Source organism: Crocuta crocuta, unplaced genomic scaffold (genome assembly GCF_008692635.1).
Source record: "Crocuta crocuta isolate KB4526 unplaced genomic scaffold, BGI_CrCroc_1.0 scaffold92, whole genome shotgun sequence".
NCBI lineage: Eukaryota > Metazoa > Chordata > Mammalia > Carnivora > Hyaenidae > Crocuta > Crocuta crocuta.
The window spans coordinates 5,601,729-5,623,786 of NW_027528804.1; the positions used below are offsets into that span (position 1 = coordinate 5,601,729).

The following is a 22,058-nucleotide window of genomic DNA, read 5'->3' on the forward strand; positions in this document are numbered from 1 at the left end:
TGGGATTCTCTCTATCTCTCTCTTTCTGCTCCTCCCATGCACGCATGCTTTCTCTCTCTCTCTCTCAAAATAAATAAACTTTTTTTTTTTTTTTAAATGAAAGCAAATTCAGAGGGCTGGACTGGGAAGCTACAATGCATACATTTCAGAAAGTGAATGAAAGGAAAAACAAAACATGAAGTTAGAAAATGAGTCTTGGGGAAGAAGGAATAATGCATATGAAAAAACTCATGGACTTAAAAAATTAAAGGATAGTTCTTTTTCTTTTAATTGCTTATTTATTTTTGAGAGGGGGGCAGGAAAGGCAGAGAGAGGGAGATAGGATCCAAAGTAGGCTCTGTGCTGACAGTGGAGAACCAATGTAGGGCTAGATCTCACGAACCCCAAGATCATGACCTGAGCTGAAGTCAGACACTTAATCAACTGAGCCACCCAGGCACCCCATTAAAGGTAGTTGTTTTTTTCTAACCACCAGAAGTATGTCACGTTCATACAGCCATTTCATTATGAATATTATTAAAACGTATTTGTATTCCAAAGACCCTCTGATTGAAAGGGTCTGCTTTCAGTAGCTTTCAACCACAAAAAACAAGTAAATATTTAATGTATTATATGACAATTACCTTTCGGTCCAAAAGAATATTATGAGGAGAAAGTGCCCGGTGTACTATACCATGCTTGTTCATATACTGCAAACCCTGAAGTACCTCAAATGCTATGCACAAAGCCTTTGAATAGCTACAAAGAAAACAAAAAGTCACAGATCAATAGATATAATTACAAAGCAGATACAGAACCTGTTTTAAAAAATGAAATGACATTACAAAAATTCAAAGAGCTGTATTTTTATTATTATTCCTCCTCTATTCAGAGAAAATACAATCTAGATATTTTATAAACTATCCACCACATATGTATTTTGGATTTTCTGATTATAACAGAATTGATCTGGCAAAGATCCTACAGTTTTCAAAGCCTACTCTAATAGCAGGGAGGGAGTTGAATTTTGGCGATGCACAATTAACCTTCTGCAGGTTTGGCTTTGCCAAAATATCTGGAAAACTTTCAGGCAGAATTAAGTCAATGAAAACCACCTTTCCTGCTGGAGACAAAATACCTAAATTCCTAAGAAATAGCTAAAATGTATTTTATGGTAAGATAGACATGAGGTTACTTTCCATATTCACAAAACAACCCCTAGCAATTGACTAATTATCAAGCATTTCTCTTTAATCTTCCTAACCCATCTTTCAGTGAAAGGCCCAGTTTCTCTCTCTCTCCATCTCTCATTTTTTTTTAAATCAATCACCATTAATGTGGGAAGTTAGGGATGATATATAGAAAAGTGTGAAAGACTAATTCAAACCCAATCCCCCAAAGTATCAATAGTAATATTTTGGTATAGATTTCTTATCTATCTATTTTTATTGGTTTATCTTATACTTTGTTGTTTTTTTAAGATTTTTTTTTTTTATTTTTACGTAATCTCACTCAATGTGGACTCAAATTCACAACTCCAAGATTGAGTCACATGCGCTATCAGCTAAGCCAGCCAGGTATCCCTGACATTTTAAACTAGACTTTTAAAAATTAAATTAATATCTGTAGGTAATCACTAACAGTAATTTTTTAAAGAGGTATCAATAAGCCAATAGTATATATAAATAAAAAAAATAGTCAACCTCAAAGCTGGCAGAATAAAAGGAAAAAAAGAACAAAGAACAAAAGGAACAATTAGAAAATCATAGACTTTAATTAGGATATATCAAACATCATATTAAATAATGTAAATATCTAAACTGAAAGATAAAAATTGAAATAAAGATGATCAGATTACATAGGATTTAAGATTAAATTATACTCAGGCTATATGAAACACACATTAAATAAGAGATGTACATTAAAGTAAAAGGATGGAATACCAGATCACTAATTATCATGGGCTTGCTTGGAGGGACGAGTTGACTGCAAGAGAACATGTGGAAATTTTACCTGACAGAACTGTTATATTCTTGATTTTGATGATGATTACACTAATGAGTTTGTCAACTGACTGACCTGTACACTAAAAAGATATTTTAAAATATATAAATTATAGCTCAATAAACCTAATGTTAAAAAAGTAAGCTGATTTTAAGCTGAATAAAATCTTTAAAAAAAATTTATAATATGACTCCCTGCTCCAAATTAAATTCATAAGAAGGAACAAGACATGAAAAGCTATAATCCCTTTCCTCTCATCCTAGTCTGACTTTCCAGAGGTATCCACCCTTAGCAGTTTCTGTTTTCAATTCTTCTGCTGTTTATACTTTAGTTAATGTTATTAAGTCTGCTATGCAAGATGATATAATTAATATACTTCTACAACATTCTCATTTTCCTTTCCCAACTCCTGATTTTTATATTATTTTTAAATTATCAAATTTGATACGTGAAATAAAAGAAATCTACATTCCTTTCTTGAAGGCTAAACAAATATACTAAATACATAATTATGTAATTTTATGTAAATTTTATGTAAATACATAATATGATATATAGTAATTACGTGCTAAGGAGAAAAAGGAAGAGAGAATGTGGGATAGCAAGTTGCTATTACATATAGAGAAGAAAGATCAAGGAATGGCCTCACTAAGGTGACATTTGTGCAGAAATCTAAAGGAAATGAAAATGACATGCAGCTCACTGGGAAATATGTGATTCAGGCAGAGGGCACAAGTCGTGAAGCAAGTCCTGAAGTGGAAGATTGCACAGCAGTTCAAAAAAGTGCAACAAAGTCACTGTGCATGCAGTAGAGAGAGAGAGAAGGGTAAGGTGTTAGGAGATGAGGTCAGAGACATAGCAAGGAGCCAGATCACATAAGGCTATTTAGGCTATTGTAAAGCCTTTGGCTTTCACTCTGAGATAGTTGGAAAGTGACTCTCACATTGCTATACTATAATTAGTAAATATTCATCGTAGAACTAAGAAAACAATATACACCTAAGCCACTTAACCCCTAGCTCTCAAGAGAAAATGTCTTAGTCATCAGGAATGGATATTATAATTATGAAATATATAAGCTATTATGAAGGTTATCATCAGCTATCATTTTTATACTTTTTATTCATTTTGTATTTACATTGTTATTTAGTTAGAATACATCCATGAGAAAATTTTTCATAAGGGTGGCATGAGTAGGAAATTTTAAAGCATGACGAGTCTTAAAATTTCTTATTCTTGCCTTTAAACTTGGCAAAAGATTTCTCTATTGTCTTTGAGTGTCCTTTATTAATGGTAAGAAGTCCAATATCAATCTAATTTTGTTGTAGATACCTTGTTATTCCTCTCTGGAAGCTTGGGATTATTTTTTACTTTATCCTTAGTTAGACTTAAACAATTTTAATTTTAGTTCAGTATATCTAGAGTATGGACATTTATGTTAGTAGGCAATGGGTGTCCCTTTTAATCTGAAGACTCGCATGTTCCATTAGCAGAAGAATTAACAAGGAAAAGCTGATTTGTTATGTCATTGTTTTCTCTCTCTCTACTATATATTTTAGTTAGAACTCTTAGAGAGCAAGTAAAAATTACATCTATTCTTGAGATCAATTTTCTGTTTTATTTACTATGAGTATGGCCTTTAGTCCTATCTCTTCTACTATTTAATTTCCAAGATCTTTGTTCTGTTCTCTAGTTCTTTTTTAATAGATCCTTTTCTATAATTATGGATACATTATTCTTTTGAATCTCTCTGAGGATAGTTATTAGAATTCTGCTAATTAAGAGGAAAAGAAGGGTGTTATCTTTATTTCATCTGGGGTGTTTTTTGCATTTTTAAAATTTACTTCCCCCCCTTCTCTTGGCTTTCTTTTTCTCAGACTTTTTTTTTTTTCCTCAAATGTCTGGTAATCCCTTGTCAGCCATATTTTAAAGCAATAAAGTGGTATTCTTCATAAAGTATGTATAAGAGAACTAACAGAAGTTCTAAAAAAAAAAAAGCACTTATAAAGAATGCTTATTCGAGGCTTCTGGGTGGCTCAGTCGGTTAAGCATCTGACTCTTGATTTTGACTTAGGTCATGGTCTCAAGGTCATCCCCTAGCCCTGACTCTGCATTGAGTGTGGGCCCTGCTTAAGATTGTCTCTCTCTGTCTTCCTTTGCCCCTCCCCTGCTTGCTCCTGTGCTCTCTCTCAAAAAATGAATGCTTATTTAAACTATTTCTCTTTATCAAATAGTTTCCCCCATATTAAAGTGTTACAACAGCCACTCAAGCAAATAGGAAATGTGTGAAACAAAAACAATTTGAAAGTAACAAGATTTTCCTAAACAGCCTCAAAAAAGAAACCCTTCTTTGTAAAGGTTCCAAACTTTAAAACAACTATAGTGGCATTGATAAATATGTGCATGTGAAAGAATGCAGACCTCTCCCCTTTTAAAAACAAAGAAAACTTCCTTGACATTGACTAACAAATGAAGAGCGTAGCTTTCTAAATTCATTTGGCTCTATAAGTCATGTTTACCATCATACTCTCTTCTTGTCTTGGGTCTCCCTTTCTCCAACAGGCACACACATAATTCGCAATCTTAGAAGCTGATGCCATATCCAGCTGTGACACTAGAGGACCTCAGTTGCACACTGCTTCAGTACAGATGTCTTAAATTAAAACCAAACCTTTAAAGTGATTTTCCATTAAACCAGTTCTCAAACAGCTGAACAGAGAAGACTGCATGTTCTATTTTGACAACTTGCTTTCGCTGATTGTATATTATTGGAAAATACTTATATGTCACAAAGCACATTCATGCTATTACAGAATTGATGAGCATATATGCTGAAATAATTTTTAAATATTCAAAGATATAAAATGGAAGTTCATGACATACCTTTTCTTAGCTATTACTTGAGAGTATATGTGAATTATAGCTAATGGACTCAGTACTCTTCTAAATCAGAGTAAATCAGATTTGCTTTTATGCCTTATTGTACTCTTAGGATTTAATTTTTAAATTTAAAATACAAGTATAAAGGAGAAGAAAAAGATCGGGCTGTTTTCTATAATGAGTATAATCAGTATTTGTGAAATTCTGTATATTTACTTGTTTTTCAAGCTATATTCTCTAATACTGCTTATATGATGAAGTCTTTTTAAAAATTATTTTAAAGTAGCTAATGCAATTACAATGCAACAGCAAAATAAAAAGTCGTATGTACAATAAAAGCATGTCCCAGTTAACTGAAAATGGAATTAAGATTAAGAGAGTGGGATTCACACGCGCGCGCACACACACACACACACACACACACGATGGCAGAGTATAAAAGGACTTCATCCTACACAGTTTCCAAGTCAGAATCTTGTTAATAAAGAAATCCATCACTAATCTAGAAAATGTAAATGAAACTTCAAATTAAAAAAGATTCTCTTCTTTTTGAAATTTTCAGTTACTACTGCTAATTCCAGAGACTAGAGGAGTAGCATTTACTTTGTTACCATTGTCCTTGACACCCTGAGAAGTTTAATGAGTATAAGAATCTTTGGTGATTATAAATAGAGATATGGCCAAAAGGTAGCTTTCAAAATAATGATTAATAGTTTTTAATAAAGCAATAAATAAAATAAAATACTTTCATTTATATTTAAACACATCAATTAAGTGGCCATTAGCTGTTTGGTACTGTGTTTTCATACTACTGTGTTTTTAGATTCCATGGGTCTTAAGAGGAAGACTTGATCTCTACAATCAAGAAACCTACAGTATAGTTGGAAAGATAGGTTTATAAACTAATAATTTTAATACAATTGAATTCATAGAATTTTGATATGAATATTATTCAATAATTAAGTTAGCGGACGAGAATCATCCTTTCCTTCTGTCTTCTAAGAAAAAGAAAACATGAACATCTACTTATTACATTGGTGAGACCAGAACAGGTCTTCAAAAATAAATCTTGAGAAAGTAAGATTAAAAACTAAAAAAGAAAAAAAAAAACCAATCACCACCACCACCATTACGAGCAATAGCAATTGACAATAATTTCTAGGCATGAGTCAACTTGGTTGTATCTGAATTTTGAACATGGCTTAATGAATTTCAAATCTACTAGGTTAGTACAATACTAGGTATATTTCTTTATCCCTTTCCAGATGTATTTTAAAGGAAATTTATACTGTGCTTCTGATTCACTCATCTGTAAATTATCTATAGCTGCTTGGCTTAGTCAGTTAAAACATACTGAGGCTATAACGATTGGTTTGCTTCACATGTTCATAGCCACAGATTTTCATCTAACTGCAGCCAATATTGCTAAATACAGATTGTTTGTCACAATGAGACATTGTTCAACCTCTACTTACTTAAAACATCCTGATTTGCAACTATAACTTCATAGACTTGAGGACCTGCTCTTTAATCCCATTAAGATCTTGAGACCCTTGTTCTCTAAGCCTCCTCTGTTATCTCAACCAGCCCCGTTTTGACATCCTTCTTTTATTCTAGATCTATTCTGTCATTTTGTCACTTTAACTTTTTTTTACTAGAATTCTTTTCTTTTTAATTTTTTTAAAAAAATTACATCCAAGTTAGTTAGTATATAGTGCAACAATGATTTCAGGAGTAGACTCCTTAATACCCTTTACCTATTTAGCCCATCACCCCCTCTCACAACCCCTCCTGTAACCCTTTGGTTGTTCTCCATATTTAAGAGTCTCTTAATGGCTTTTCATCTGATGGCTCTCTCCCTGGAAGAATTGCACTTCTTTGTATTCTGAGAGTTGAAGAGCCTATGAATTCTATGGTAATAATTTCAATATAAGTTTGTCTCTCTCACTGTACCCAGAGGCAGATACTAGCTTATTCAACTTGCAATCCCTATACCTATCACAGTAACTATACAGTAGGTGTTCAATAAATGTATTCAATGGCATCCATGATGGTGCAAGAGGTGATATCTTGCAGATAACAAGATTAAATTATTCACCATTAATGAGTTAACAGTGAAAAAGTATATTACACTTGCTATGGATCAACAGTGTCAATCTTTTTATAAGTAGATTTATCCTAAGTTGACTTAAGAGGTTTTTTTTTTTTTTGAAGAATGGAAATCCTGCCATTTGCAACAATATGGATAAATCTGGAGGACATTATGCTAAGTGAAATAAGCTGGCCACAGAAGGACAAATACTGCCTGATCCCACTTATATAAACTATAAAAAATAGTCAAATTTATAGAAGAGAATGGAACAATGGTTACAAGAAAGTAAGGAAGAGAAGAAAATGGTTACCAGGCACTGGGGAGAGAAGAAAACTAACTGATTTAAGGTTTCAGTTGTACAAGATGAAGAAGTTCTAGAGATCTGCCATATAACATAGTGTCTGTAGTTAATAAGACTGTACTGCCCACTTAAAGTTTTATTAGAAGGGTAGACCTCATTTGTTAAAAGGGTAGATAAGTGTTCTTATCACACACAAAAATAAAAAGTACACAAGGAAATTTTTAGCAGTGATAAGTATGTCTATTACTTTGATTGCAATGATAGTTTCACAGGTGGATTCATATAGCCAAACTCAAATATATACATTTCAGTCTCCTTGGGTATTAATTATATTTCAATAAAAGTGTTAGAAAAGAAGATGAAATAAGGACAAATTCCTATCAGCCTCAAACCATCAAGTTTTGTGGGTTTTTTGTTATTTTTTTGTTTTTGTTTTTTAGTATTTGTAATGTTTCCAAGAAGCGATGTTGTTCAGATTGCAAGAAATAGAGGCCAAGAAAGAAAGTGAAAGGTCAGGGTGGCTGAGATAGATTTGGAAGTCATTCATAATAGGTGGTAACTAAAACCACACATGCTATTTCCTCTGATCCGTAATCCATGATATTTCTAAGGTCCACTCCACAAGCCAAAATACCCATACTGTCAGCAAACCAAGGGAGGAAACACACTTCTGGATTCTATGAGTTCAAGATGTTCTTTCACCTTATAAAACCTGATCACTCCCACAGAAATCTTCCTTTTAGTCTAAAATTTTTCTTACTTGGTATCAGCTCGAAGTGAAATGTTAAGGGAGAATAAACACAAATGAAAATTAGTTAGCTACTGTGTGATTTAAGAAATGGAGAGGAATAATTATATACTAATGACTAATGTTCAGATAATAATACAACTGTATACCCGTTATCTTCAACCTAAACTCTCTTTCTGTAACTTCAAGACAAAAGAACTCAAGTAGTATATACATTTTTAATGGTTCACTGGTTTATAATTCTAGAATTTGGAGAGAGGTCATTTTCAGTGAGGAGTTAATGTCCTTGAGGCTTTTACAGTTTGCCACTTGCCAGTAAATTTTAACATTTTGTTAAAAATGCCACACTATTTAACAGAGTATTTTTTTCCTAAACAAAAAAAAAGTTTAGAATTGAGAAAGGAAATAACTTATTTCACAATGGGGTACACATGTTTTAGCCTGAAAGAATTTAATAGTTCACTTGCCTCAGATTCAGATGTTTTGAAATGGACCTTGCATTGATTAACTGCTTACCTAAAGATTATTTTTTAATAGGTCTAGAAAAAAATCAGCCCATCTGTCCCTAAGTTGTAATGTTGGACATATTTTACAACTTAGTTCTCACTTGAAGGAAAAAAGTTGAGAGCTTTATTATAAAGCTGGAATGTGACTGGTTCTCAATAGGATACAATAAATTAGGAAATTAATTTTCCAATTTGAATACTAGATAACTTTCCTGTCTCATCAGAAACTTAATTTGATAGGATCAAAATAAATATGGAAAGCATAGTCTAGTGGTTTGAGGTTCAGACATAAAGCCAGGAGACTTAGTCACTGATTTGCTTTGCTTGGAGAATGTTCCAATTTCATTCTGCCTCAGTCTGCAAATGTATAAAGTGGGAAATGTAACACAAGCAAGGGGCTGAATGGAGATCAGTGAGCTATGGATCCTGCACAGAATGCTGGCCAATTGTAAAAACAGAACAAAACAAAAATCCCAAGTCCCTCTCAAAAAAATCAGGGTCTCTAATAAATTCTCTCTGTCTCTCTCTCTCTCTCTCTGTCGTCTATCTATATTCTCTAAATTAACAAAGACTATAAACTGGGCTCTCCAGCTATTTGCATGATAAGCAGGATTGGAGGATCCTGGGGTCAGCTGGTTATTTCTGCAACATCAATGTTTTCTTCTCCCAAGCAGCTCTACTATCCCAGCATAGATACTCCAAAAACATTTCTTTCACCATAGTTACTGATATTGACAGTACAAACACACTGGGTAATAAATCTCACTTCCCATGCCCTGGCAGCATTTGCGACTACATAAAGTTGTAACTTTGCTCTAAGACAGAACGTACAGTGGCTCATGTTCACTTGGATCTGTAGCCTAGCTCATTCTATTTTTGTTTAATTACTTAAATTTATTTACATATTACTGTGTGGAAAAAAAAAGAACAAATATCTGTTACTGTTCAGAATTTTGATTTGGGACCAATTCACATTTTTTTAAAAGTGGACCAACATTTCTTTTTAGGCAATCTGCCACCCTACCCCCAGCCCATCACAACAAACAGATGAATTGAAGAGGGCTTGCATTTTATGCACTTGTTTAGTTCAGTGCCTACAAGATCACATAGTGCAAACAACTTTGTCAAACTGAAATGTTCAGATCGATGATGTGTTGTCTTGTTTTAAGCAAATTTTAAGAGATTCGATTGATGAAAAGTTCCTATTTATAGTTTCTATTATATATATCAGAATTGTGGTGATACGGTGATGATACTTTGATCAAAGAACCCAAAAATATTCCACTTTTATTCTTAACTACTTCTAGCAACCTTGCAACATTCCTATGCTACATTCATAAAGAAGGCAGAACAAGGCAAGATAACACTAATAGTTGGGCCTTTGTCTCCATAATGTAGAACTCTAGGGAGCTTTGTTTACCTAATAGTTCCTTCTTCCTAAGACAGGTCACCTGAATGAGCCAGTTCTACTTCTCCTAAATTTCAACTTGAGTCACAGTTCTTAACACTATGATATAAGGGAGATCAGACACAGCAAGCTGTTGAAAAGATATATATATATATATATCTCCAAAGTATCCCATAATGATACCAGAACACTATTAAAAAGTTGAAGGACAATTACATTTTACTAAGTCATGATGAAGTATTATACAATGAATAACAATTATTTATTTATTTAGTTAGTTAAATTTAAGTTAGTTAATATACAGTATAGTATTCGTTTCAATGACTAATAATACTAGTTGATATAGTCTAAGTGGGGCCCTACTTCCCTCCCCCAAAATGTCCACAACCTAATCCCCAGAACCTATGAATGTTACCTTATTTGGAAAAAGTCTTTGCATATGACCAGCATGGATTATCCAGACGGGCACAAAATCCTATGTCACGTGTTCTTGTAAGAGAGAGACACACAGAGGAGAAGAAGATACGAAGATGGAGACAGAGACTGGAATGATGTGGTCACAAGCCAAGGAACACAAGGAATGCTGAGAGCCACCAGAAGTTGGAAAAGGCAAAGAAGGATTCTTTTCAAGAGTCCCTGAAGAGATCTGGCCCTGTCAGCACCTTGATTTCTGATTTCTGGGCTCCAGAACTGTGAAAGAATAAATTTCCATTGTTTTAAGCCATTCAATTTGTGATAATTCATTGCAACAGTCATAGGAAACTGGTATGGCTACTTACAAAGATGCACATGACATCAAGGTGACTTGTTTTTCTCCATCATGACATGATTATAACAGAGCAATTCTCTTTCATACTTTTAAGTGATCTTTATTTAATTTAAATTATATAAAACACTCATTTTAAATATACTGTTAGAAGAGTTTTGACAAATGTCTATATGACTGCAAGTACTGCCACAGTCAAGAAACAAAGAACTTCCATCACCTTGAAAGCATTCTCTTGTTCCTCTTCCCAGATAATCTCCATATCCTACCCCTGGCTTGAAGCAACTGCTGGTCTGTTTTCTATCACTCTAGATTAATTTTGCCTTTTCAAGAGTTTCAAATAAATGGAACACTACAGCATTATTTTGTGTCTAGCTTTTCTTCACTCAGAATGATGTTCTTAAGATTCATCCATTATACTGTCTGCATTACCAGTTTCATTTTTGTAAATTGCTGAGTAGTATTTCACTAACTTGTTTATACATTCATCTGTTGAAGGACATTTTCTCCTTTAAACTTTTGATAGCTAAGCACAATATTGTATTTTGCCAGGAAAGCTGTAGATACATTTACAATAAAATTCCACAAGGAAATAAAGAACAATACAAAGTCCCTGATTTTGAGGAGTCTCATATTCTTAAAACTATCATTATGGGAGTACAATTGAAAATTTGTGGCATAAACTAATAAGGAAGAACACTAAAGCATGCAAATTAGGATCTTTTTTCTTTCTTTTTTGTCTAAAACATATGTGGCAGATTGGGAGCGTTTAGTCAGTGCCATGATGATTTTGAAGCACTTATCTGCATTTTAACACTAATGTAATTGCTGTATAAAACAAACATATACTTTTTATATGTCCTATCTACTAGTTGGTGTTGATGACACCAACAACTGACAAAATGTCTAGCTAATGAATAAACTAACACATGAACAGAGAAAGTACAGGTAGCATATGGACAGTTATAGTATGCATTGACCAGAATCAGATTGCTTGCAGAAAAGAGCTAAGACTTTCGCTGACTTAGATGATGAGAGCAGAGAAAACAACACTTTCTCTTTTATAGGTAATCTGGGAGGAATTTGTAAGTAGGTTATCAGTCATTCTTCATATGACCACTCTGTTTTCATCTTAAGTCACTATCTGAAATAGCTACTATATTTACGACTTGTTACCTTAGAGAGCTCCATTAGTACTCTCCAAAATGGTTTCATAAAGAAAAATAGAGAAAGCAATCTCATTTGCTCTCTGACAGATGTTTTTACTACTTAGCTCTCTTCAAGTTCATCTCCTTCACCTCTCCTACCATAGACCCTCTGCCTCTGCTTAATTCATATGCTTGCATATCAATGCCTGTTTGCACACATTACTTTCTTGGCCCCTCTACCTGACCACTTGGAGGATACCTATACATTCTTTAAAATTCAACACAAACATTATATCCTTAGTAAAAAATTTTTGGATTCTCCTGGCTGTGAGATACTCTTGTCTCCAAAATAACCTGTATATTCTTCTGGTACATACTTATAAAAAATGCTACATTGTAATTGCTTATATAACTCTGCTCACTAGCCAGCAACATCTCTAAAGACTAGGACTTTATATTTTCATCCTCAGGCTCACTAGCACATAGCCCAGTGTCTGAAACATATATGTATTTAATGAAGAAGTGTGAAATAAACATTGCATAGGTTAATCATCACTTATATCATAATTGATCATCATAGAAAGGCTATAACTATTCGACAGGCAAGGATTATAGATAATAATATTCAATAATCATTTAATATATTATAGTACTCATAATAATAACACTATTACCACTACAGCCACTGATAGGAAACCGTTAGGTAACCTATACCATATCAAGTGCTGTTATAAATAATTCACATCTGTTAGTTCACTATCCTGGAAGGTGATAAGACTGAAGCACAGAAGAATTGAGTAAGTTACCCAAGTGAGTAAATGGTGGAGTTGAGATTCAAACCCTGTAGGTTGGTCTTATAGTCCATGTCCTTAACCACTACATTCTATTGCCTCTCAGTGTTTAACAGCATGGATAGTGAAGTCAACAGAGAGGTTTTGAGCTCTGTCTATACCACTGTGACAGTGTGGTAAAGTAACTGCTCTAAGCATCAGTTACTATACCTTAAACATACAGTGGACATTTATTGTTTCCCTCCCTGGCATCCATACCCCATTCTTCCAAAGATTATTTACAATTTTCATTTCAGGTTCCATCTACCTCCTATTTTCCTTAGTTCATATGTTCTGTCTTTAGGAATAGAAATGTGACACAAGCCTTTATCAGTCATTTTCCCCTGGTCACAGTAATTGTTCTTAAACTGGTCTAGTGGAAAAATCTCAAAACTTACATAGCAACTGATTAAAGTGGCTTGCTTCTTTCTGGAAGACTGAGAGAGTATGAAGTTAGAGTTGTTATGGTCATTTTGCCATCATTAAGGGAGAATAAGGAACTCTTATCATTTATTGCAGGCATGTCTTGTTTCATTGTGCTGCACTTCATTGCACTTCACAGATGTGTTTTTTACAAATTGAAGTTCTGTGATAACACTGTGTTGAGCAGGTCTATCAGTAGTGTTGTTTTTCCAATAGTATTTGCTCACTTCATGTTTCTGTGTCATTTTTGGGCAATCTTTCAATATTCCAAACCTTTTCATTATTATTATATTTGGTGTGGTGATCTGTGATCAGTTACCTTTGATGTTATTCTTATAATTGTTTGGGGTGCCACAAACTGCATCCATATAAGATGGCAAACAATTGATAAGTGTGTGCTAACTGCTCCACTGACAGCCCATTTCCTGTCTCTCTCCTTCTTGGGCCTCCCTATTCCCTGAGACCCAATACTGAAATTAGGTTAATTAATAACCCTACAATGGCCTTTAAGTGTTCAAGTAAATGGAAGAGGCACATATCTCTCACTTTAAATCAAAAGCTGGAAGTGATTAGGCTTAGAGAGGAAGACATATTGAAAGCCACGACAGACCAAAAGCTAGGGCTCCTGCACCAAACATTTAAACATGCTGTAAATGCAGAGGAAAAGTTCTTGAAGGAAATTAAAAACACTACTCCAGTGAATGCATGGATGATAAGAACACCAAACAGTCTTATTGCTGATATGGAGGAGGTTTCAGTGGTCTGGATAGAAGATCAAAAGAGCCACAACATTCTTTTACACCTAACATAAAGGCTATAAGCACAGTATAAAGCAAGAGTCCTAATTCTCTTCAATTCTAGGAAGACTGAGAGATGTAAAGAATCTGGGGAAGAAATGCTGGAAGCTAACAGAGATTACTTCAAGAGGTTTAAAGAAAGAAGCCATTTCCATAGCATAAAAGTGCAAGCACAAAGTGCGGATGTAGAAGCTGCAACAAGTTATCCAGAAGATCTAGCTAGATAATTGATGAAGATGTCTACACTAAATAATTAATTTTCACTGTAGGTGAAATAGCCTTGTATTATAAGACATATTCATTAGATGACATTTTAAGACTTACATAGCTAGACAGTAAAAGTCAATGCCTGGCTTCAAAGCTCCAAAGGACTGGCTGACTCTCTTATTAGGAGCTAATGAAGCTGTTGACTTCAAGTTGAAGCTAATGCTCATTTACCATCTTGAAAATCCTGGGACCCTTAAGAATTATGCTAAATCTACTCTGCCTGAGTTCTACAAACAAGAAAGACTGGATGACAGTGTATGTATTTACAACATAGTTCACTGAACAGTTAAGTCCACTGTTGAGACTTAATATACAGAAAAAGATTCCTTTCAAAATATTACTGCTCATTGACATTGAACCTGGTCACTCAAGAGCTCTGATGGAGATGGACAATAAAATTTATGTTGTTTTCATGCCTGCTAACACCACATCCATTTTTCAGCCCATGGATCAAGGAGTAATTTCAACTTTAAGTCTTATTACTCAAGAAATACATTTTGTAAGGCTATAGCAGCTGTAGATAGTGATTCTTCTGATGGATCTGGACAAAACAAATTAAAAACCTTTGGAATGGATTCACCATTCTAGATGTCATTAAGAACATTAGTGATTCATGGAAAGAAGTCAAAATATCAACATGAAATAGGAATTTGGAAGAAGTTGATGCCAACCTCCATGGATGACTCTGGGGGTGTTCAGGACTTCAATGGAAGAAGTAAATGCAGATGTGGTAGAAATAGCAAGAGAACGAGAATTAGAAGAGGAGCCTAAAGATGTGAACTGCTGCAATCTCACGACAATGCTTATGGATGAGGAGTTGCTTCTTATGGACAAGCAAAAAAAAGAAACTACTCCTGGTGAAGATGCTGTAAAGATTGCTGAAATGACAACAAATGACTACTACATAAACTTAGTTATTAATTTTGGAATTATGCTGTTTTTATCATTATTATTTTTGTTTAGTCCTTCCCCTTTGAAATCCTAAATATTTATGATAAAAATCATTCCTAAACTAAACTGCATTTGCGTATTTGAAGAGACGATTGAGAAGGCTAAGATCGAATAAGAATTCATAAAATCCAAGTCTATTTTTTTTAAGCTTATTTATTTTGAGAGAGAGACAGAGAGCATGAGCAGGGGAAGGGCTGGGAGGGGGGAGAATCCCAAGCAGGTTCTGCACCATCAGCATGGAGCCTGACACAGGGTTCACACCATGATCATGACCTGAGCCGATACCAAGAGTTGGAACTCAACTGACTGAGCCACTCAGGTGTTCCACATGTCTATTCTTCTGTAGTACATGCAGTTTTCATTTGTCCACTCCAAATATCTTGCAAGAGAACCCACTTTGCCATAAGTATATAGTTGACCTTTGAACAATATAGGTTTTGAAGTATGAAGGTCCACTTACACATGAATTTTTTTCGATAAATATAATTCAGTACTATAAATATATTTTCCTTATGATTTAATAACATTGTCTTGTCTCTAGCATAGTTTATTGTAAAAATACAATTTTTATAATTATATAAGTTATAATCCATGTAACATACAAAATGTGTTAATCAACTGTTTATGTTATTGGTAAGCCTTTCAGTCACTAGTAGGCCATTAGTAGTTAAGTTTTTGAGGAGTCAAAAGTTACATGCAGATTTCTGACTGCACAAGGGGTCAGTGTCCCTTACACCACAGGTTGTCCAGGTTCAACTATATTAATAGATTTTGATTATAATGAAACCAGTTTTGCTTGTTTTTTGTATACCAAAGTGAATGGACTGAGTTATGCAGTTTCTACTTTGAAAGATGCCAGGAAACAAAACAATCCCCATAGAGCCAGCAAGATAGTCTGATAATTATAGGACTCCTTCAAGTTGGCAATTTAAAGGAGCTCATTGTCACAAAAGATTTTGTGCTTTTTGAACAGCACCTATTGGGAAAGCAGCCTCTGGAGTACTATTGTTCAAAGAAAGGCCACAGTGAAAAAGAGGCCTATTAGAGGCTTAACGCACTGTTTATGCTATATTTGGTCATGGTTTCTCACATTAGAAGACATTTGATACTCTGCAAAACTTAGATCATTTACTAACGAGGGCAAAGAACTTTAAAGTTACCTATGAAAAGAATATAGCAAAGTAATTAGATCATAGTATGTATTTCTATCCCTTGTTTATGAATGATATGATTAAATGTTTTAAATTTAAAAGTGCTCCACTTAAAGAATGTCTTAAAGTTCTTAAAACCACTGCTAATGTCATTAACTTATTTAACTCATATATGATTCCCTTGGTATGTACCAAATATGTAGTACAGTCTTCTAAAAATGTAGAGAGAGTACAATTAGATAGAGAGCACCTTAAAAAAAAATCATCTTTTAATTACAGACATAATGTTTTAAGGGTAACATTTAACAAGAGGAAAGAAAAAGTTATAAATACTGTGGTACCATACCAGTGACCATCATCTTAGTTTCTATTAAAATCAGTTTCTGTTAGGGGCATCTGGGTGGCTCAGTTGGTTAAGCATCCAACTCTTGATTTCAGCTCAGGTCATGATCTTAGTATTCCTGAGTTCAGGCTCCACCTCAGACTCTGTGCGAATAGCATGAAGCCTGCTTGAGATTCTCTTTCTCCCTCTCTCTCTGACCCTTTCCTGCTCATGTGTACACTCTCTCTCTCAAAATAAATAAATAAACATTAAAAAAATCAGTTTGTTAATAAATTTTTTGGTAGAATTTTTGACATGTCACCTGCTTTTTGACAAAACAGATAATAATAAGTCATGTGCCAAACTATACAACATAAATATTATCTCAAGGCTTTTTAACATTCCTCAAAAAGGCTTTAAGGAAATAGAAGTAAAGCCTTGGATTGCAAGTAACTTTTCTGCAAGAGTTCAACGAGATCAGCAAACATTTTAATAAACTTTAACTTGATAAATGAGCAAGGTTTACCGATATAAGTAGAATGTAACACACAATGTCACATGATCACAACTGAACCAACAGCTCTCTCTTGCTGTGGGATTGTGGGTGACTGTCTCCCATGTTTGGATGCTTGGTCTAAGGACCCGGTGTTTGGCAAAATCAGTGATTTTTCAGAACGTTGGGAGGTGCCCACACTGTAATTTTTTTTTTTTTTTTTGATCACTTCAAAGCACCTATGGACAGTCCTTTGCTTTTCCATATAAGAGTAAGCTTATGTTGGGGCGCCTGGGTGGCTTAGTCGGTTAAGCGTCCGACTTTCGCTTAGGTCATGATCTCACGGTTCGTGGGTTCGAGCCCCGCGTCGGGCTCTGTGCTGACTGCCAGCTCAGAGCCTGGAGCCTGTTTCAGTCTGTGACTCCCTCTCTCTCTGACCCTCCCCTGCTTACGCTCTCTCTCTCTCTAGAAATAAAAAAAAAAAAAAAACACCTTAAAAAAAAAAAGAGTAAGCTTATGAATGCTTTAGTTCATTCTAGGTCAGCCTGACTGTAGATACAGACCCTTTCCTCTGCTGCCCTTATTGCCAGTTACATTAAATACAATGTATGACAAGAGTTTATTAATGCTCTACTGTAGTCAACATCCATGCAAGTATATACATGGTCCGCATGCAGAAAAAGGTTGAAAAGAAAGGTGGTAAGGAGAAGGAGATGATTATGGTGGAAGTTAAGAAGCAAATTTTTGAGAAGTATGAACAAGGTTTGTGAGTGGCCGACTAAGGATATGTGTAAAATGTGGAAAGCCATGCAAAAATTTGTAGAAAAACACCACCCAAATAAGGCTGTACAACGCGAGTGATGAATCTGTTGAGCAATGCAACGTCACATTTCTGCAAAATCCTCAAAAGGAGGCAAAAGTGTCACCAAACAGGTTCCTTGTTAAAGTTGCATGAAAAGAAAAAGATCCCATTGAGCCAACAGATAGCTGTGATTTTGTTAGTGATAATGAAAGGCGTCCTACACAATAACCCTCCTTTCTCATCTCCCTCACACCTGCCACGAATGGTTTCAAAGGCAACTGCAGATTAATTTGTTTAGTCTTTATATTTTGTATTTTCTTTATGACTTTGTACTATATTACAGCACTGTAATCATTTTTATATGAATATTTTTGGGTTGTGGAATGAATCATCTGAGTTTCCACTTCTTACAGGGAAGTTCACTTTGATATACAAAAGCTTTGGATTAAAAGCATGTTTCCAGAATGAATAACACTCGCAAACCAAGGTTTTACTGTATTATCATAAGACTAAAAAAAAATGAGCACAGAGTACAGAATTGTGGATTCAATATGTTGTATACCTGAAAATAATATGATGTACGTTAATCATACTTCAAAAGAAAGAAAGAAAGAAAGAAAGAAAGAAAGAAAGAAAGAAAGAAAGAAAGAAAGAAAGAAAAGAAAAGAAGAAATAAAGAAAAAGTGACCCCTCTCTGTCAGGGCAAATATCTGCTTTAAGGAGAAAAGACAAAGAGCTAGGAATAGTCTTCCACTTATTGGCTTGAAAAGCTTTTAGGTGAACTTGATGTATGCCTCCCAACACCGAAGTAAGAGTTCCTTTAACATCCTGATGACATGACCCTCCATCCAGAAATAGCTTCAAGGAATTCTGGCCAATCATTGTTTGAAAGAACTTCTAACCTTTAATTATGCCAAAACTGAAATAGTTTTGGAAAGCACAGTGACATTTAGACCAATAATTTTAAAAAACGCCTTTCAACGAGTTAACTCATTTAAGTATCTGGGGGATAGTTTTGATATTTTGACAAGTTCACTGAGCAGACTTGCTCAAATTTTAAAATTTTATGGGGGATACTTTTGGCTTATTCAGTGATAGAGAAGGACATTTGGCAATTTCTACTCTCAATTCTGTCTTAAAACAAACATAATTTCTCCCATGCTTTATTTTCCTATCCAATGGGGTTCAAAAAAACACGTTAAAGCAACTGATCAGATCTTCTCTAAGAAAAGTTCTGACTGTGCTAGCTATTATGGCTAGAGCCCACATCTATACAGAAATAGGATCATCCTCCATTCAATCAAAATGCTGCTCTTTGATTAAATCATTAAAGAAGTTCTATTTTTAGCTTTTTGAGGAATTTTCATGCAGTTTTTGACAGTGGCTATACCAGTTTTCATTTCCACCGAGTGTGCAAGAGGGTTCCTCTTTCTCTACACCCTTGCCAACATCTGTTGTTTCTTGTGTTGTTAATTTTAGCCATTCTGAGAGGTGTGAGGTGGTATCTCATTGTAGTTTTGATTTGTATTTCCCTGATAACAAATGATATTGAGCATCTTTTCATGTGTCTATTGGCCAGCTGTATGTCTTCTTTGAAAAATGTCTATACACATCTTCTGCCCATTTTTAATTGCATTATTGGTTTTTTGGGAGACGAGTTTTATAAGTTCTCTATCGATTTTGGATACTAACCCTTTATCTGATATGTCATTTGCAAATAAATTCTTCCATTCTGTAGGTTGTCTTTGGCTTTGTTGGTTGTTTCCTTTGGTGTGCAGAAGCTTTTAATCTTGATAAAGCCCCAAGTTTTGTTTGCTTTTGTTTCCCTTGCCTTCAGAGCCATATCCAGAAAGAAGCTTCTACAGCTAATTTCTCTTCTTTTTAATGTTTTATTTTTGAGAGAGCACAGCAGGGGAGGGGTAAAGAAAGGGGGACAGAGGATCTGAAAAGGGCTCTGTGCTGACAGCAGTAGGCCTAATGTGGAGCTTGAACTCACGAAGAGTGAGATCATGATCCGAGCCAAAGTTGGACACTCAACCAACTGAGCCACCCAGGTGCCCCACTACAGTTGATTTCAGAGGTTACTGCCTTTGTTCTCCTCTAGGATTTTGATGGCTTCCTGTCTCACATTTAGGTCTTTAATCAATTTTGAATTTATTTTTGTGTATGGTATAAGATAGTGGTCCAGTTTCATTCTTTTGCATGTTGCTGTCCAGTTTTCCCAGCACCATTTTTTAAAGAGACTCTCTTTTTCCCATTTAGATATTCTTTCCTGCTTTGTCAAAGATCTGTTGACCATATAATTATGGATTTATGGATCTGGATTTTCTATTCTGTCCCAATAATCTATGTATCTATTTTTGTGCCAGTCCCATAATGTTTTGATTGCTACAGCTTTGTAATATAAATACCCTACAATCCAGCAATTACTATTTATTTACTACTATTTATCAAAGAATAAAAAAATACTAATTCAAAGGGATACATGCACCCTGATATTTATAGCAGCATTATCTACAATAGCCAAATCATGGAAAGAGCCCAAGAGTCTATCAACTGATGACTGGGTAAAAAAAAAAAAAAAAATTGGTATATAAATATAATGGAATACTACTCAGTCATAAAAAAAGAATGAAATCTTGCCATTTGTAACAATGTGGATAGAGTCAGAGAGTATTATGCTAAGCAAAATAAGTCAGAGAAAAACAAACACCATATGATTTCTCTAATATGTGGAATTTAAGAAACAAAACAAATGAGGAAAGGGGAAAGAGAAAGAGAGGCAAGCCAGGAAACAGACTCTTAACTACAGAGCACAAACTGATGGTTACCAAAGGGGAGGTGGGTGGGAGGGTGTCTGGGTTAAGCAGGTGATGGGGATTAAGGAGTGCACTTGTTATAATGAGAATCAGGTGTTGGGAAGTATTGACTCACTAAATTGTACACCTGAAACTAATATTACATTGTGTTAACTGGAATTTAATAAAAACAGACAAAAACATTAAAGAAGTATTGATCCACAATAAATCTCTTAAACAACTTAATATCAAAACAAACAAAAAACTTGGTTAAAAAATAAGTAGAGGACTTGAGGAGACCTTTATTCAAAGAAGACATACAGATAGATGGCCAGCAGACACATGAAACAGTGCTCAAAAAAATCACTCATCATTGAAATGCAAATCAACACATTTGCATTTAAATGCAACAAGCTATCTCCTTACACCTGTCAGATTGTCTATATTCAAACAGACAAAAAAAATAACAAGTGTTGCCAAAGACGTGGAGGAAAGGGAACCCTCATACACTGCTGGTGGGAATGTAAATTAGTGCCACTACTGTGGAAAACAGTATGGAAGTTCCTCTAAAATTAAAAGTAGAACTACCAATGATCCAGGAATTCCACTTCCGGTATTTATCCAAAGAAAATGAAAATACGAATTCAAAGAGATATCTACACCTCTATGTTCATTATTTATAATTGCCAAGGGAATTAACCTAAGTGACCATCAACTGATAAATGGACAAAACAGATGTGGTATATATACAATAGAATATTACTCAGACATAAAAGAGAATAAAATCTTGCCATTTTTGACAACATGGATAGACAACATGGAGGGTATTAAGTGAAATAAGTCAGAGAAAAACAAATATGGTATCATTTGTATTTCAATCTGAGAAACACAACATGGGGCACCTGGGTGGCTCAGTTAGCTGAACATCCAGCTTTGGCTCAGGTCATGATCTCATGGTTCATGGGTTTGAGCCCCCATGTCAGGCTCTGTGCTTATGGCTAAGAGCCTGGGGCCTGCTTTGGACTCTGTGTCTCCTTCTTTCTCTGCCCCTCCCCAAGTCGTGCACTGTCTCTGTCTCTCTCAAAAATAAACATTAAATATTTTTAAAAACATAACAAATATATAATCAAAACAAAGCAGAAACAGATTCATACGTATAGGCAACAAACTGTTGGTTACCAGAGCAGAGAGGGGTTTGGGCATGACTGAAAGAAATGAAGAGGATTAAGAGGTATCAGCTCCCAGTTATAAAATAAATAGGTCATGGGATCTAAAGTATAGCACAGAGAATATAGTCAAAACTATTATAACTTTCTATAGTGACAATAACTAGAATTATTGTGGGAATGACTTTAAAATGCATAAAAATATCAAATCACTTTGATGTATATC

At 34.7% G+C, this 22,058-nt stretch overlaps 1 protein-coding gene across 3 annotated transcripts in view; it reads right to left on the reverse strand.

The window, feature by feature from the left end:
- The window catches only part of TBCK (TBC1 domain containing kinase), a 190,010-nt gene that overhangs the window by 138,629 nt on the left and 29,323 nt on the right, over positions 1 to 22,058 (reverse strand). For all 3 annotated transcript variants that reach the window (XM_077755783.1, XM_077755782.1, XM_077755784.1), the window contains one exon: positions 624 to 738. In XM_077755783.1, coding sequence (XP_077611909.1) covers positions 624 to 738 — 115 coding nt within the window. The remainder of the gene's footprint in view (positions 1 to 623; positions 739 to 22,058) is intronic.